Here is a 16,763-nt window from a genome sequence, read left to right as displayed (position 1 = left end):
TTTTACTATGCTGTTCTCTTACCTCTACATCATCTGTACGAGGACAGTCCCACGCCAGACGGTGTTCGTTTCAATTGTTGGTCGGCGACCGACGTTACCACCCATCGTCCAGAGGTTCCAGAGGAGAGGAGAAAATACCATTGTCTTGCGATACATAGAATCAACTGTGGTTCAACGCTCGTGTAATATCCATTCGCAATTAAATATATAGTAGTTATGGTTATGCTTACCCGAGCGGAGCACCCGGCTCCTGTATCTCGTGTTCGCAGTCATCTTCAAATCAAAAAACCGCTGCTTATTCCGGACGACCCAACTAGGTTATTGTGGGGACGAGTCCATAGCAATGCGGTTGGGTGGCTTTAAATTAGGTCATTCAATTTCTCCGTGTTCACAGAAAACAACCAGTCTGTAAAGAAAAATATTTTTGGTATTGGTATTATGTATTTTATTTATTGTAGCCTACATGATATATAACAGAGAGACTGAGAGGAGACGGTGATTTAAACAAAGGTGAGGTGTGGGGCTGTAGTTTCTGGTATGGCCCAGAGGGGGGCAGTGTCGCCTTATTCATAAACCACAAACAATATATCCAGCTGGCTGCACGCTTTGTAGGCTAGCTAGGGACTTTAATTGTACACACCCAGTCATGTGTCAACCACAGAGGCTGAAAGAAAATGCAACATTATGATGAAGGCTGGTTGTATGCTGTACATTTATGTATAGCATACAACATGTAGGCGGCCATTATCACATTGACTGTTGGATTGTAGGCAAAAACGATAGGCTTGTTTGCATGCATGTGACCAGTCTAGTCCATGCGTTCGATAAGGTCTTTATTGCAATGCTGTGAGATCAATGACAACGACGCTGCGTGTTAACATGCGACAGTCAGTCGCTCTTACTTCAAGTTCGGACCCTGAGTGCCACCTAGTGGCTAATTCCGTGACATCTATTTTAACATAAGTAGGCTGCACCAACAGATTGCGCATAACAGTAAAATACAATACCTGGCTGAGAATTTGCAAACGAACCGTAGGCTACTAGTTATGTAGGCTATCCTTCAATGTGAAAAAAACAAACAAAAAAGATAGAAGCACAAAAACAACAAAACATAAAGTTCAAGTTTCGTACACTTCAAGTATAGTCTAAGCAGACATTATTTTCACTACGGTTGAAAGCTACTTTAATTTGGTACTACATGCTTTTCTTTTATCAAGAACAGTGAGATGAAACGCACAAATGACAGGTAGGGCGTTTGGGGAATTGCGACGAAAGGGGATTGGAATGCATTTATTTATTTTTTTGTTTATTGGTTAGCCTATATAAATACGGAATCATTATTTTTGTTTGAAATTCAAAACGTTTGGTGCTCAACAATTACCCTCAGACAATTTGAACCCTGGAGGATGGCAAAACGCCGAAGAATATGAGTTTATTTGTTCAAATGCCTTTCTGATGATGGTGGAATACTCACCTTTTGATCTCTATTTTAAAATACTAAATAGAAAAAACAATTTGGTCTGTTAGAACCTTAAAAGCTAATTTTTGCTCTCAGAATAATATTTTTGTTTTGCACTCTACATAAAGACGCAAATCGACCTCCAATGATATTCTCCAGGGACAATGTATAACATGCAAACATTCAACCAAATGTAAATGAAATGATAGCACAACTGGAAAAATTAAAACAGTTTTTTAATATTTTTATCAATATCTACGCGTCGGTATCGTATACCAGACCTTCTATAAAAGGCACCACGCACCGGTGTGACGCCATGCGGTCACGTTTCAACAGATGGCGCTATTTACCAACGCACGAGACGTCTACTGGCAAGACTACTACGCTAACAGGTAGCCGTCATAATTTGCATTTGTACTATTTTCTTCCTTAAAAGTATCACAAAAGCATTCGTTCAACTTCATATAAAAGAGAACTGTTTTCAAACAGTTCAATAAGTCTATTATCAATCATAAGTTCGCCTATACCAAACGTTCTATTAAAGGACATTTACAGTGGACTGGCTAACCGTAGCAGTTATGCCGCTCCGTCTCAGATGCCACATGATTTGGGTGTCAAAGCTAATTTCACAGCAACCTTCATCAACATTAATGGCGTGGTCGTGTTGATTATAGTTGCTTCATTTTGATTGGTTGGCAAACGGACAAGGCCATAATAAACATTTTGACACAAAATATGAGACATCACTTATATCCATCAATTCGCGTTCAATTTAGTAGGAAGTCGGTGGATGTGGTTCTTGGTTTAAAAGTTTCATTAAAGGTTTGGTATCAATGAAGTATGGTTACTTTTATACATTTTGAGGTGGTTAGGTGTTACGTTAGTGATTGTTCAGTTTACGTAAAAGTTTTGTGTGGTTAAGATCATGGCAGACTGCAGGCTGGGGACAGCAACACTTCATGAGTAATCCCTAACTAGACATTAACATTAAAGCATACAAAGTTCTGTCTCACACACACACGCACACGCACACGCACACGCACACACACACACACACAGCTTTCGGGCACATTATGAACAAATTATAAGCTAGTTACTTGGAATAGGCTGCAGCAAGCGCCCACTTCCTGCAAAGTGCCTTCGGGACATTGCAATACCAAGATGGTTAGATCTCTAGTAAATAAACACAACATCACTTTGCTAGTCCAATCTCTCCTCAGCACAGGTGATGTAACACACAGGGTTCTAGCTCCACAGATGGCTGGCCTTTGACAGCAGTGGAGCAGCAAAACTGTGTGCTCAAACCTCATCTTGCCTCATGTTTCTGAAGGACTAATTCAATCAGGGCAATGACACAGAAATCCCCCCGCCCCATTGCAGACTTTTCATATTACGGCGGAGGTGATTTACTTCATTCATTTTTTCAGAAGCTGGGATAGCTTCAGGGATGCTGTTAGGTGTGATTAGTGTATCTATCTGAGTCTGGAGAGGCAGTGCAGCCCATCTGCTTGAACCTAGAGCCAAATGAGAGTGAGACGGTACAGGTGAGCTTTTTAATTACAATCCATAGGAGCAGGGGGGATGCAGGTTTGGATTTGGAAGAGGTGTTTCCTTTCAGAAGTTGATTTGTGACTGTGGATAATAGTGACGTTGGTAGAGTCTTTATTTTCCGTTGTACAAGTCGTCTGACCAGTGAATGAGTGGTGACTCAATGTGCTGAATGTTGTACAAAGGAATCAAGTTTTTGTAAGACTGCAAAGGGAAGAGCATCTTTCCAGATGGTGATGCTCACTGTGTTCGGCGTCTGTGTGAAACAATATCATTGTCACCGCACTAAACTGGCAAACTATGCTGATTTCGTCTTATTCTCCAAGAAATCAAGTTGATGCCAATCAAGGACATCTCAACATTTCCCGAAGTAAACCATGTTGAAAATAAAAATTAGCAACCTACCTAATATGACAGCATTAGTTTGACTACTTAAAGTCTGACAAGTTTGAAACCGTCCTCAAGTATGAATAAACTTTTTTGTTCGAAGCAGAGCCTCCAGAGCTCATTCCTATCTCCCCCCGAAGTGATCTGTTTTGAAGGCTAAGTTACTTAATGGACACGTCTGTGTTGAACGGAACAATCACACATGTCCGCCCCCCCAGTTTTCCCGTTCCCTCTGCTACTCCTACAGAGTCCATCATCTTGTCTTATTATGCGCTAGTGTCCTCATCATCCTCCTCGTTGTCAGAGACACAGATCACGGCGTGCATGGCACTGTAAGGGTTCTCAATGCGCTGCTCCGGGGCGCCCTTCCCCGTGGGTTTGCTCCCGGATGCGGCCTCCTCCAAAGGCAGGAGCAAGCTCAGTTTCCTGGGACCGGCTCTGCGATATTCTGTCTGAGAGTCATCCGTTGCTGGCCTCCCCTCAGTCCGCCACGGCGCTGGGGGAGGGTCTTCTTCCTCTTGATCCTTCCTCAACGTCTTGCTGACATGCTTCAACGGGACCTTGGTCGGGGCCGCTGATGAAGAAGACGTTGACGACGATGGGGCCGTGCAGCCTTTGGGCTTAGTTTGGAACAACCCAGACTCGGGAGGAGGGGTCTCCGGGCTGTCTTCTTGGTCCTCGGGGAGGTGCACCAACGGAAGGGGCAGTAGCGAGGTCTTCCTGGTGTAGACCCCCGCCCTGCCGCGGAGGCTTTCGGCGCGGGCGCTCTCACCTTCTTCGCTGGAGAACGACATCGCCATGAAGGAGAGGTCGGCGGAACAGTGTGCCGCACGGCTCGGGTTCACCTGGAAATCGTAGCGCGGAAAAAACAAGGATGTGATCACTGCAGCGGTTAGAACCGCATTAGACGGTCGCAAGGTTGATTTTGGTTTGTTTGGCTGTGTCACACTGAGGGACCTGTACAGAGTTCAGACAGAAGGGAGATTCCTGTTTTGTAAAGTAAACTTCTGGATCTATAATATTCACCATGCTATTCCTTGAGCATCAACTTGTTATTGGCTTGCAAAACTACCACCACACAATTGTCACAGATCACAACAAGGGGTATTACACTTTAAGTACCCAACATGTACTCGTAGTCACGTGCACAACACCAACGCACACTGCCAAAGCAGAACTCACCCTTTTAAAGCTTAATAAGCTCTAGAAAAAGCAGCAATAGGGACATAAAGTTGCAGGGGATAGAGAGAAACAGCGATGAGGAGGGAAGAAAGGAGTAGCTCTTGCTTCTACAGTAAGCGTTAAGGAGCATTAGCGTCAGCCTTCAGTGGTTCAACCAGCACTATCGACAACAAAGTTTGTGTGTGTGTGTGTCTGGCTGTATGTGTGTGTCTGTGTGTGTCTTTGTCCGTCTGTCTATCTGTCTTGTCTGTCTGTGTGTGTGTGTGTGTGTGTGTGTGTGTGTGTGTGTGTGTGTGTGTGTGTGTGTGTGTGTGTGTGTGTGTGTGTGTGTGTGTGTGTGTGTGTGTGTGTGTGTGTGTGTGTGTGTGTGTGTGTGTGTGAATGAATGAGGGGAACGTTCAGGATCGGGACCCCTCGAACCCTTACCACATTCGGGTCCTCCCCCATTGTGAGTGCCCCTTGGTCCACTGGGTCCTGTTTGTCTCTCCTTCGCCTGACCAAGTGGACCGTCAGGCATATTACTGTCACAAACAGCACCAAGAGGATGGCGGAAATGGCCCCTGCCATCGTAGTGTCCACATCCCCAAACAGAGGCTCTTCCTGGAACTGACCCCTGGGGACTGCAATGGGAGAGAGCGTAAAGGAAGATCACATGAGTTTCTGTCACTTTGTGGCTAATTTGTCTTGATGATGAACACAGTGTTTGTTTGTTTTGCTTTAACTTTTCGACGATCAATTTGTTTGAGTTGAGTCCCACGAGTCTGTCGCTAGCTGAAGTGCCGCGGGCATGTTTTTGCATTTTAATATATGGAATGTAGCTCACGAGGTCTATTGAAGCCATCCATAGCTTTGCATTAGCTGTTTGCTTATTCAAGCTGGAAGCTATGTTCATGCAGAAACGATTGCACCTCATTTGAAACCCAAGCACTCTATTCAAAGTCGTGCTGTGTCATGTATGCTTCCTATTTTCCTAAATTGATCAATGACGGCAGTGCTTATTTTGCTGAAACTTTGCCATTGATATGAAAACGAAAGCACGACTCTATTCAAAGTCGTGCTGTGTCATGTATGCTTCCTATTTTCCTTAATTTATCAATGACGCAAGTGCTTATTTTGCCGAAACTTTGCCATTGATATGAAAACGACTTTGAAACAGACTTTGATTTTCACAAAGCCTTTGTACTTCTTTTTTTTACCCTACTGTGCCTTTTTAATTGCTCAGCTCGTCTGTTTATTCCCTAATTACGGTTGGCCCACAGGTTACCAGACTTTTCCATACCTTTGAAACCCCCTTATCCAAAAATATGAGTCTGTCACATGTGACCGTCTGTGAGGGTGGTAGTAGTGTAGTGGCTTGAGTATGCAATTGAGCAAGGAAAGGATCTGAGGATAATGGGCTTTATCTCATTAAGGGCCTATGAACGTTCCTCTCAATGAAGATTACCCAATGGTTACCATCCAAACCCGTACAGGCGACCTACAGGTGCCCTATATCTTAGCATTCAGGAACCAGGCAACACAGATGCAGGCTATTGACCTTCTCAAAAGGGATTAACTCATTGTGATTCGCTTGGGTTTGCTATGGCTCGTACATGGGCTTTTGTAGCACCCCAAAGGGCTCTCTTTGTTTAAGCATGTTCTCTGTGAGTGTGTGTGGGAGAGACGACTGCATCACCCTTTTTTTGTTCTGGAACATACCCGATTGGCCCCTTTGCAGAACCTCAATGTCCAGGGAGGCTGTGGCCCTTTCTCCTGATTCCTCGTCCTTAGCAACCACCTTCAGGAGTAGGACAGATAGGAGCAGCAGTCATTGTCTAGCACAAATACAACTAGTGTACTGTTTGTAGCAGTAGCGTATCTGGTTTATGTTGTTGATACCTCCAGGATGTGCCTGTCAAAGGCTTTAAGGCGTCGAGTCCTCACGATCACTATCCCCTCCCGGGTAATGTAGAACAGTCCTTCACTTGCAGACAGGGGATGGAGTGTGTACGCTATCTTCGAATTGAATCCCTGTAAGAAAGATGGTAATGTAGTCCAACAAAAGTGCCTTTCTTCTGCAATACATTGGTGCTGGAGACATACCGGTAGATTGAAAAATGAACATGCTGTTGATATTTATCCCTGCAGCCATCCCTGTATTATTTGAAATGAGTGGTGTTTAACGGATAAAACCCATCCTTTTGCTACCGCGACCAAATGCAAAATCTCTGAGGGTGAATCATCACAGAGTGCGTTGCATAAGAGTTGGAAGTGTTGTTTTGGAATCCAATTATTTCATGAAGTGTAAAATAATATTACAAAATCAAATAAAGTCGCCATTACACACAGTCCAACATTTCCCAGAAGGTTTGACCTTGACTTACATCGGCGAAGTCCCTGTCGGTGGCCTGAACGATGAGGACTTGTTTCCCATAGGTGGAGACAATGGTGGCTGGGCTGTCACTCTGGATGACGAAGCCTTTGTAGGTCGTTTGGTTCAAGGTCGGAGGGAAGCTGTTCTCGGCCAGCACTCTCACCTGTGCAGACACCACACTGTACTTCCTGTGGTCGTTCAGCTGGGAGGCCTGTGGTGGTGGAAACGAGTGCGATCATACATGTGCTGTTTGCTTCAACTCCCTGTGAAGCTTGAGTCCCAAACCGGCCCTATAACTAACCCCACACACACATTACAACAGACATAATAAACGGACATGTTAAACTGCATTGTATTGTTCTGTAATACACTTAAACACTATACTACACTTTTCATTACTTATTATCACTGTTGAGTTTCTCGACTTATTATTGCCTAAAGCCTACTTTTTAATTTATTTATTATTGCAATCTTGTATTGATGCTGCTGCTTGATTTACTTAACTTGATCTAGTATTGTTTATGTGACCGTTGATGAATCAAGCCTAATATCTTTACTCTTGTTTACTTGTATGCAAAAATGTAACAAAATAAACTCTGATCTGAATCTGAGTCATGGCTGACATTAAAATAAATCAGTAGACCATAGCAGGTTTACCATAATTCGCAGTCTGAATATTGGTGTTAGTTGTTTATCTTCCACGCGTCTTGTCAACTTCACCTCTCCCGTCTCGTTGTTGATAGCAAATCTGCCATTGTCTGCACCTGGGGAGTGAGAACATGTGGCTTTGGGGAATGAAAATATGCTATTATATATACATTATATATGGTAGTATATATATCTATATATACGTTCATTCAACTTAGCATTCTGTGTTTCTATAAGAAACTCAAGGCGGGAGCAGATTTGTACGAGAAACATAATGAACAAGTCACGGGTTGATAGGCTTTGACTATAATACTGTTTATGCTCACTGTCTTTGAGACCTATCTGTGGGAGTGAGGGTTATCTGCTAGCCCGAGGCCTTGGTGCCCAGCTGTGTGAGTCTTGTTCAGTGTTAGAAGAGTGATTTCTAGATAAGCTCGGCAATGAAATATGTGTATGCAGCTAACGGTAAAGGGAATTGTGTAAGTGAATGCAATGTAGAATATGATATGGTGATGAAAGACATGGTTATTCCTCCACCAGATGCTTTTATCCAAAGCGAGCATCTGAAGTGCTATCTGCAGAGTGCAATAGAGGTTGAGGTCATCTAGGAGGAGGTTGAGGTTAAGAATCTTGCTTCACCTCAATGATGCTTACAGATAGGCTGAGGTCAATCTAGTTGAACTAACTCCGATGCGAAAACCCTTGCTAGACTATCCTGCATCTGATCAATTGTAGGCAATTTCTCTGGATAAAATCGAGCCTTTTAACATAGTAGAACAGCACAGTTTTCAAGCAGATAGTTTAAGCCAAAAAACAGTAACATTTGGGATTCTACCTGAAAGAAGTGTGAACGTGAGCCGAGTCTTAAGGCCTCTGTCCCCGTCCACCGCGTGTATCGGGCCAGGGGAAAACCCCAGAACAATGTCCTGAAAAGGAATTAGAGTTTCAAAACCATGGCCATTCCAGCCCTGCCTGGCTTCAACCTCAGTTCAGAGTCCACCAAGCCGGAGTGTAGACGGTCCCACCTGATCGGCCTGTGTGATGTTTGCCATGTAGATTGGGTTGGTGCAGACTGGGAGGTGGATGTTTGCCGGGGGCGGGTTGCAGGGGAGGAACTGTGGATACTGGTCGTCCCCGTCCTTAATGTGGACGGTCAAGGTGGCGGTCACGTTGTACCCATCTCTGGTGTTCATTTCCTGAAGCACATAGCAGGAAGCCAGAGCACCAGCAGTCAGAATAAACTGTTCCCGGTGGAGGGACGCCAGCATATTTTATAGTGTACTTTCATCTCTGAGCCATTCATGTTTGTACTGCACTTGTTATTTCTGTTACTAATATTCTGGGTTGCTGTTAAATACTATGAGCAGGCTAGGAGGGTTGAGGTACTGTAATACGGCTTAATTATTGTCCAGTGGCCTCAAAGCCAGCCTGTTCGAGTTAATGAATATCGGATTAGCATGCATTACCACGGCGTAGATAACCAGCTGGAGTTGTGTTTTGCTCTCGTAGTCCAGTGGCTTGTCCAGCAGCACATTTCCGCTGTTGGGCAAGTCTATCCTGAAGAAGCTGGCGTCAGGCTATCGTTGGGGGACATGGCGTTCATACTTAGTATTGGTCAACAGCATATATCCCCGGGTTATGCTAATTAGACCAGTAACATGAATCATATGATCGGTCGAGGCACGAGTGAAATTAGTACGTTGATATTCAATTTGGCTTGCAGCCTTTTTTGTGCCCTGGCAGCTAACAACAAACATATTTGTACTCAAAGCTATGAGGTTAAAGATAAACAAAAAAACAAAAAAACATACCACAGGCACTACTACCATAAATGCAGTATCTTTGGCAATGTCTAATTGGTCAATTTCCTAAAAACTGTTGTGAGATGTTTGTTTGAGACGGTGTGATTGAGTGTGTTGAAGAGTACCGAAGCTTTATCGATCATATAGAGTAGTACATCCTCGTCTGCATCCGTTGCCTTGACGCTGAACACAACAGAGTTCACCGCTGCGAGCTGGAGAGGTATCATAAATGCATATCATTATGTAGATTGTTGTTCACGTGACAATAGCATTATAACTAGCGATAGTCTATGAGAAAGCCGAGGTCGAGGCGGTGAAAGTCATGATATTTATAGCGTGCCAAGGCCTACCATTGCCAACCTTACCTCGCTGATGAAAATAGGTTGTATGGTCTTTTCCACAAATTGCGGCAAGTTGTCATTTTCATTCAGTATCTCCACTATGACCCTGTAATAACTCTGGAAAGAAAGAAATGTTGGTCTTCAATGCAATTATTTCAAAGCATTGGCTCTAAATACACAAGGAACATTTTTATGTTCATACGTTATAGCCTGATGGCTTTTCGCAACACACCTGCATAATGTTGTCTTCATAACATATCAGCTCGGCCAAGAGGATCGCTCCTTGAACCTTGGGAGCACCAGAAGAAGGGTCTTTAAATCAAATGTCAAGGAGCAACCCTGGCCCGTTGAGATTGCGAAAAGCCGCAAAACAAAGGAAGGCAGGCCCCCCTTACCTCTCGGTCCAACACCTTTGTGAGCGAGGAGTTCAAACGGATGGCCTTGCCGTCCAGGAACAGCCAGTCGGCATTCTTCCCGCTGAGGCACATGCGGATGGCGTTGGGCCCGGCCTCCCCGCTGATGCTGAGGTTAGAGATGAACTGCCCCATGGGGCTGTTCTCTCGCACCGTGGCGAAGATGTCTGAGCCTCCCAGACAAAGGCTGGCTGGGAGACAAACCGCTCGGGTCATAACACACAAGACATTAAAGAGGACAAGGCGGTGGCCAGCCGTCGCGTCACCTTGCATGACATCATTGATGACTTATGCTGGCCTTAGCGAGCCTTACCATGGCAGGACATGACTTCATACGTTAGCAGGCCTTGGCGAGCCTTACCATGGCAGGACATGACTTCATACGTTAGCCAGCATCAGCCAGCCTTAAAGGTGACATGTTATACCACCAGGTGTGAGTGTGATTAGCCAAAACAAGCCGTTTTGAAAATCTTCCTCTTCTGACTTCACAAGAAGGCGTGTCCACCTAGATGTGTGCTGAATAGATCAGTCTACCATCCTACCCGGTGGACTGAGGCCAATGTTGCTCATCTATCCGTCATACATTTCGTGGACACGCCCACTTGCGATGTCAGGAGAGGCAGATTTTCAAAATGGCTTGTATTGGCTAATCGCAATCACACCTGGTGGTATAATATGTCACCTTTAACATCGCAGGAGATGGCATATTTCCAGGCCTTAGTCATATGTCATAACATGACATATGACACAGCATGACATAACATGATGCAACAATGTCTTGGCACTAATATATATAAAGGCTTACATAAATTGATTCTGTCACAATGAGGGTGACATGGCTCAGTATGATGATGATAATGGAGAGGATCAGAGGTGGGGTGGGCGATAGAAAGCTATTGTGGGGAGGAAGACATCAATCTGAAGGGCTAGGAGTGTAAAGTGGCTGTGAGTTCACTGTGATGCATGATTTCCTGGGCTTAACGGCCAAGGATATTCAGCATTGGTGGCGATGGCTTAACACACACACAACTACAGATGTTGCTTTCCATTTTATGATAATTTACAACCAGTCGAAGTTCTCACTCTGCCTCTCTAACTTTCACTCTAACTTCCCCCTCAGTCTTTTTAATCGTAGTGGCTGAATTTCTTCTTTTGTTTTCATCACACAGGGGGAGTTGGGCAGGGAAAGCAACGTGGTACGGTTCCATCTCCTCTCAGCCACCGGGATGGTTTCCTGCCTCAAGTGTCGGGGTGTTGAAGGACATACCTGTGATGATGTGGTAGGGTAACTTCACAGCTAGCTCCCAGAGGAGCAGCCTCCATGGGCTCAGCATGTTCCTCCTCCTCCTCCTCCTCCTCCTCCTCCTCCTCCTCCTCCTCCTTCTCACTTCCCCACCTCAGCACAGCCTGAGAAGCAGCACAGTACCGTCTCATCCCAATGCCATTTCCCTCATCAATCATTTTTGGAGCTTCAGTCTAATCAAATATACATGAGGTCTGAAGGAGATCACATGAAAACATCTGAAAAGTTGGTTGGGAAATGTTAAAATTAGTTTTCTAGAGTTATTTCTCTCTTCTATAAATATAGAGGCACTTAAGAAGAATTATTGATAATTAATCTGTCTCTGGCCCACCCCTCTTCCCACTCGTTTGCCCGGCAACCATAACTGCGAATGCTTCAATTAAAAAAAAAAATGCCGCCACAAAGCATGTAATTATCCACTGTTATTTTCATTTTTTATGGTGCGTCTGAACATCGTATAAACGATTCAACGATACCCTGGCCTCCAAAAAAGTGGGTTGACCCACAATGTAACATGGGGCTCACACAACGCATCAATTCAATTCTCCTTCCGTGAACACCAGAACACACCGTTGCATGATATTTATTGTTTTCCTAAACTGAATGCCCTCCAAGCCGCATTTGTCCTCTAGCTCCGTCTCTCGCAATCTCTCTCTTTCTCCGGAGACGGTTGTCTGACAACAACAAAATGTATGACGAAACATACAGCCTCTGTAGCAAACCACTCGTCCCCCACCAACACCTCCTACGTGTAGAGCAAGTCATATCAGGGGTTATGCTAATCCTCAAGATGGTCCACTGGTTCACAGCTCAGTGCTTTTCTGTCAGGAATTTATTGCGGATGTTGTTAGAAATGCCCAAACATATGACTATGCCAGATAAAAAATCCACATGAATATACTAAGGGCTGTATAAGCTTACAGTGACAGGGCAGGGATGACCCTGTGATGCAGTACTCAGTGTATGTATTTAGACGCTTTGCAGTTATTTTGTTATGAACGTCTTTCTCAGGGATGCCTACAGGTGGCCGGTGACAAGAGGGGGATCAAACCCATTTCCTTTCGACTGCTATTCCAATGTCCCCCCTTTGTTAATGCTGTATGGGTTGTCTTTCAAACGCTCACAACAGCAAGTTGTTATTATGCAGCCCTTTCCTCACAGGCAATATTTTGCCGCTATTACCGCTCATGCCAGGTGTCTCTTTGTAAGTAAAGGGATCCACCGCACCCGCCAAGGCCTGCCGATTGTGCAGCCGCCTGCTTTCTTTAGCGAAGAAAGAGACGGTTCAATGCGGTGTGGAAGTGGAGTGAATGGAAAACGGCCACAGATTCATTAGTTGGCCGTATTAACCTCGATGACTGAACCTTTGTTGTGTGCAACAGTAGCAGCAAATGCAGCTCAGGGGAGCCCTGGCCAGTCTCTGAAGGTATGGTAACTTGCTGTGATGGACTAACAAAATGTCTTTGGAGCTTCTTAATTTAGCTTTTCACTATGCCTTACGAATACACGTAATACATTTAAAAGTGGGACTGTTGGGTTAATTGAGCTTGGAAATAAATTGCTCATTATATATTAATCGTAATAAATTGCTCCTCACACACACAACCTTTTTCTACTCATTGTGTGTGTGTGTGTGTGTGTGTGTGTGTGTGTGTGTGTGTGTGTGTGTGTGTGTGTGTGTGTGTGTGTGTGTGTGTGTGTGTGTGTGTGTGTGTGTGTGTGTGTGTGTGTGTGTCTGTGTGTCTGTGTGAGTCTGTCTGTCTGTCTGTCTGTCTGTCTGTCTGTCTGTCTGTCTGTCTGTCTGTGTAAATCTGCACTGTAACAATTAGATCGGTCATTACCGGTCCAATGTACACGATTTGTGATTTAATCTAAAAGCGAACTTCCCGCTGACGCCCTCAGACTAACCGCTGCTTCTACTCGCCATCAAACAGCCTTGTTAGCATACATTTTGATAAACACAACAAGCCCATCGACCGGCCAATGAGGTTGCGGATGTTTAAACAAAAGGGCTCTAAAGGAATCAATGAACAGCATTACAACAGGGATTAGAGGGACCAACAATGGAGATCCCTCAGCCCAGTCACGTGCTCCCCGCTTGCTGTTAGATCGTTCTCCTTGTGGACTAATCAGAAACCAATCTCTGCCAGAGGATGGACGGGCCACAGCATGTGTTGCTGTAGTTAATTACCTGTAAAGTAATTGTTATGCTAATGCCGCCGGGCCGCCACCTGAAAGGTCTTTTCCGCCGTCTCAACAGTGAGGGGATAACAGGAAATAGAGAAATGTCAAATCTCCTATCATATCACAGCGTTCTCCTGGTGCCGTCGTGTTGCGTCGCCCACGCGCGCAGCAAACACACACGCACAAAGTCTTGCACGCACCCGTCTCTCGGGCGGCTGGTGTCAGCGTTTTTGATGAAAAAAAGTTTCAGCTGATACGGGGGGAGTTGGGTCAGAACACGCTCGGCCTACCTATGAGGATCACAAACACGCACACCCGCTCTCTTCCGCTCCCTGACTCACTCTCTCACGCACGGTCACAGGAACAGACCAACAGGGCTGAAGTTGAACCGCGCTCCAACAAACTCCTCACCTCTAGTCTCCTCGGCGGTGGTTCTGCGGAGGAACGGCGCTGGTGCTCATAGATCCCCGCCCCCGCGCCCTCCACTGCATTCTCCCCTTCCTTCGCGCTCGCCGCTGCACTCACCAGACTGGCGTGTGCTCGCTTGATTGTCTTCTTCGGCGACAAAACCGCAAAGCCCCCTGTGTTTGTTTTGCGTGTCCGTGTGTGCGTTTGTTTCCGGACTGGATTGCGAGGGCTTTAAGTGGCTGCTGGGTACACACACACATGGCTTACACGGACCATGTGCACTGTGGAGGGGGGGGGGGGGGGGGGGATAAGCCAGTGGCCGGTTCCGGGTCACGCAACAGGCCTGTGCGTCATTAACGGTGTAGCCCGTGGTGATGGGCTGCCGATGGGGGGGTCGGAGGCCACTCGCAAATCCGGCCACCCATTCTGTGGCGTACTTAACCCCCTACCCCCCGCGGGGACATCCATCCTCCATGGGAGATCCCCACAGGGAGCGGATCATGGGGTCAAGCACCGAAACGTGAGGATTTGAGTCGTTTTTCCACGCTCTAGCCGCTGAGCCTATGCGTGGGTTTGGGGTATGGGAGAGGGGGAGGTCGGGGTTAACGGTCACCCGCTGTTAGATTGGCGTAGATTTATACAACTGACAGGGGGGGAGGGGGGGAGACGACAGATCGCAGCCAGGTGATTAGACATAGCCATGACCGGATTTAATGAGGAGGAATTCCAGGATTGTGGAGCAAGCCGGAGACCCCTTCCTCCACCCCCTCTTTCCCTTCACCCCCTCTTTCCCTTCACCCTTCCCCACCGACCGATAAAACACAGATAGACGCTCACAGCGGTTGAGGCATTTCCGACGTGCGTTTTTTTTACCGTGTTTTTTACGAGATCATCTAACGAATGTCGTTTTTATTATTTTGTCCGTTTCATGACCCCTCTTCCTTTGTCTCGCCCTCTCGCTAAGACTCTCTCAGTATCAGCGGGCAATCCTTAATCACTTTTGTCAGGTGGGGGGATTAAAATCGTTGGGGGTAACCTTACACTCGCTCATAATCCACCCCATGACCGCTTTGTTCCTCGTCGAAGCAGCCTTCGTCTGCCCTGTTTTTCATATTCCCTTTTTTATGGATTCGTCAGGCCGAGATAGCCGTTGGTGTGTCGCCGCCTTTTCCTAACACCAGATCATTACCTTTTCCCCGCTCGGTGTTCCAGGCTTTACGGGCCGTCTGCCAGGTGGTAATGGAGGAGTTGGATTAGTGTTGGCGGTCAGGCTTAGGAGCGGCTGCCATTCACCTGCACAATGGACACGAGCGTGTGTTCCCATCTGCCTTCTCCACCCCGCTGATCTTCCCCCCGGGAATTCCTGGCAAACATTCGATAGCAGGGATGAACATGGCTGGCCTGGATCCGTGTCGCTATAAGCCAAGGTTTTTTTTGTGACAAACTGCAATTATTCCTGCGCTGCTGTCGAAGACATCCTCGCTGGGCTTCTTCCAATTTTTTTATCTCGGGCTTGATCTGATCGTCTGTTGATAGCTGAGGGAAACGTTTCTGCAAAAAATTGAACCTTTTAAAAGAACAGCATCCGTACACACTATGATCACACAAACTGACTGCAAACTGGGGACTGCAAACACTTCATGAGTAATCCCTAAGTAGACATCAACACTAAAGCATACCAAGTTCTGTCACAGACACACAGACACACACACACACACACACACACACACACACACACACACACACACACACACACACACACACACACACACACACACACACACACACACACACACACACGCGCACACACAGACACACAGACACACACACACATAACCTTTATATCCTTCGGCAAACATGTATGTGTGTGTGTGCTATAAATTCCCCTTCCAAAACAAACCACTCCTCTCTTAATTCCTCTGATTCCTCTTTATTCCCTCATTCCTCTGATGAAAGAATCTTTACACAGCCTTTGTATCATCATCTTGTTCATGCTTATCTCCAATTCCTTCCTGGTCTGGCTCCACCCCCCCCCCCCCCCCCCCCCCCCCTTATCTTTTTCACTTGTTGCAAACTACATCTGCTGCACGCACATCACCCGATCCACCTGCTCACCATTTTCTGTTGAAAAAACCAACACTCTGCATGTCATCGTTCCCGTTCTGCTGCAGCCAGATAATGGTACAATCTGCTTAAAAATTAAAACTGAAACTGGATAATTGTTCACTTCTGACTGATACATGCAACTGTTTCCCTATCCTTTTGTATGTCTGCCGCTACCTGTTGGTCTCATTCCTGATCTTGCCATCTTACTGCTGCCTGTTTTGCCTTGCCTGCCTGTTTGTTCTTCGGTTGCGTCGCCTGATGCTGCTGTTTGTTGGCTAACTGCGTGAGGCTGTGTGCTAGACTGAATGCTATCTATGTCATGCTTATTGTGATTGTATGTAAGCGGGGGGTGGGCTGGGGATGTTTTGATGTGTGCTGCTCTCTGTCACCTTTTGACATTTATCTTTAGCCCCCTTCCTTCACGAGGATTCGCCTTTTGCCAGGGTGCCGTTTTAAATGAGAAAGTGTTTTTAATGACTTGCCTGGTTAAATAAAGGTTAAAAAGAAAAGAACAACAGACAGGCACAGAAATAATGAAACACACACACTCATACTCACACATTCACATCCCATCTCTCTTTGTGTGTGTTGTCACATGCAGGTTTAAATATCCCTGATGCCAAAGACTC

General features: G+C 45.8%; 2 protein-coding genes across 4 annotated transcripts in view; both read right to left on the bottom strand.

The window, feature by feature from the left end:
- LOC130380830 (septin-5-like) overlaps nucleotides 1–273 on the bottom strand; it is a 7,468-nt gene extending 7,195 nt beyond the window's left edge. For 2 of the 3 annotated variants that reach the window (XM_056588188.1, XM_056588190.1), the window contains exon 1: nucleotides 231–273. In XM_056588188.1, the coding sequence (XP_056444163.1) occupies nucleotides 231–273 (43 nt within the window). Of the gene's footprint in view, nucleotides 1–22; nucleotides 34–230 lie in introns of all 3 variants that reach the window. The other variant, XM_056588189.1, reaches the window with a different exon arrangement.
- Nucleotides 274–3,009: 2,736 nt separating this feature from the next.
- LOC130380829 (uncharacterized) lies at nucleotides 3,010–8,635 on the bottom strand. Its single transcript, XM_056588186.1, has 8 exons — nucleotides 8,603–8,635; nucleotides 8,413–8,503; nucleotides 7,587–7,693; nucleotides 6,940–7,140; nucleotides 6,455–6,586; nucleotides 6,275–6,353; nucleotides 5,003–5,196; nucleotides 3,010–4,239 (listed from the first exon to the last, which is right to left on the bottom strand). Exons 1-8 carry the CDS (start codon nucleotides 8,627–8,629, stop codon nucleotides 3,661–3,663), a joined length of 1,410 nt encoding a protein of 469 aa, XP_056444161.1. The 5' UTR covers nucleotides 8,630–8,635; the 3' UTR covers nucleotides 3,010–3,660.
- Nucleotides 8,636–16,763: the final 8,128 nt, after the last annotated feature.

The sequence above is a fragment of the Gadus chalcogrammus genome, chromosome 4 (assembly GCF_026213295.1).
Source record: "Gadus chalcogrammus isolate NIFS_2021 chromosome 4, NIFS_Gcha_1.0, whole genome shotgun sequence".
Classification (NCBI taxonomy): domain Eukaryota; kingdom Metazoa; phylum Chordata; class Actinopteri; order Gadiformes; family Gadidae; genus Gadus; species Gadus chalcogrammus.
Note: the sequence above shows the minus strand (reverse complement) of the source record. Positions and strands in the feature narration are given on the sequence as shown.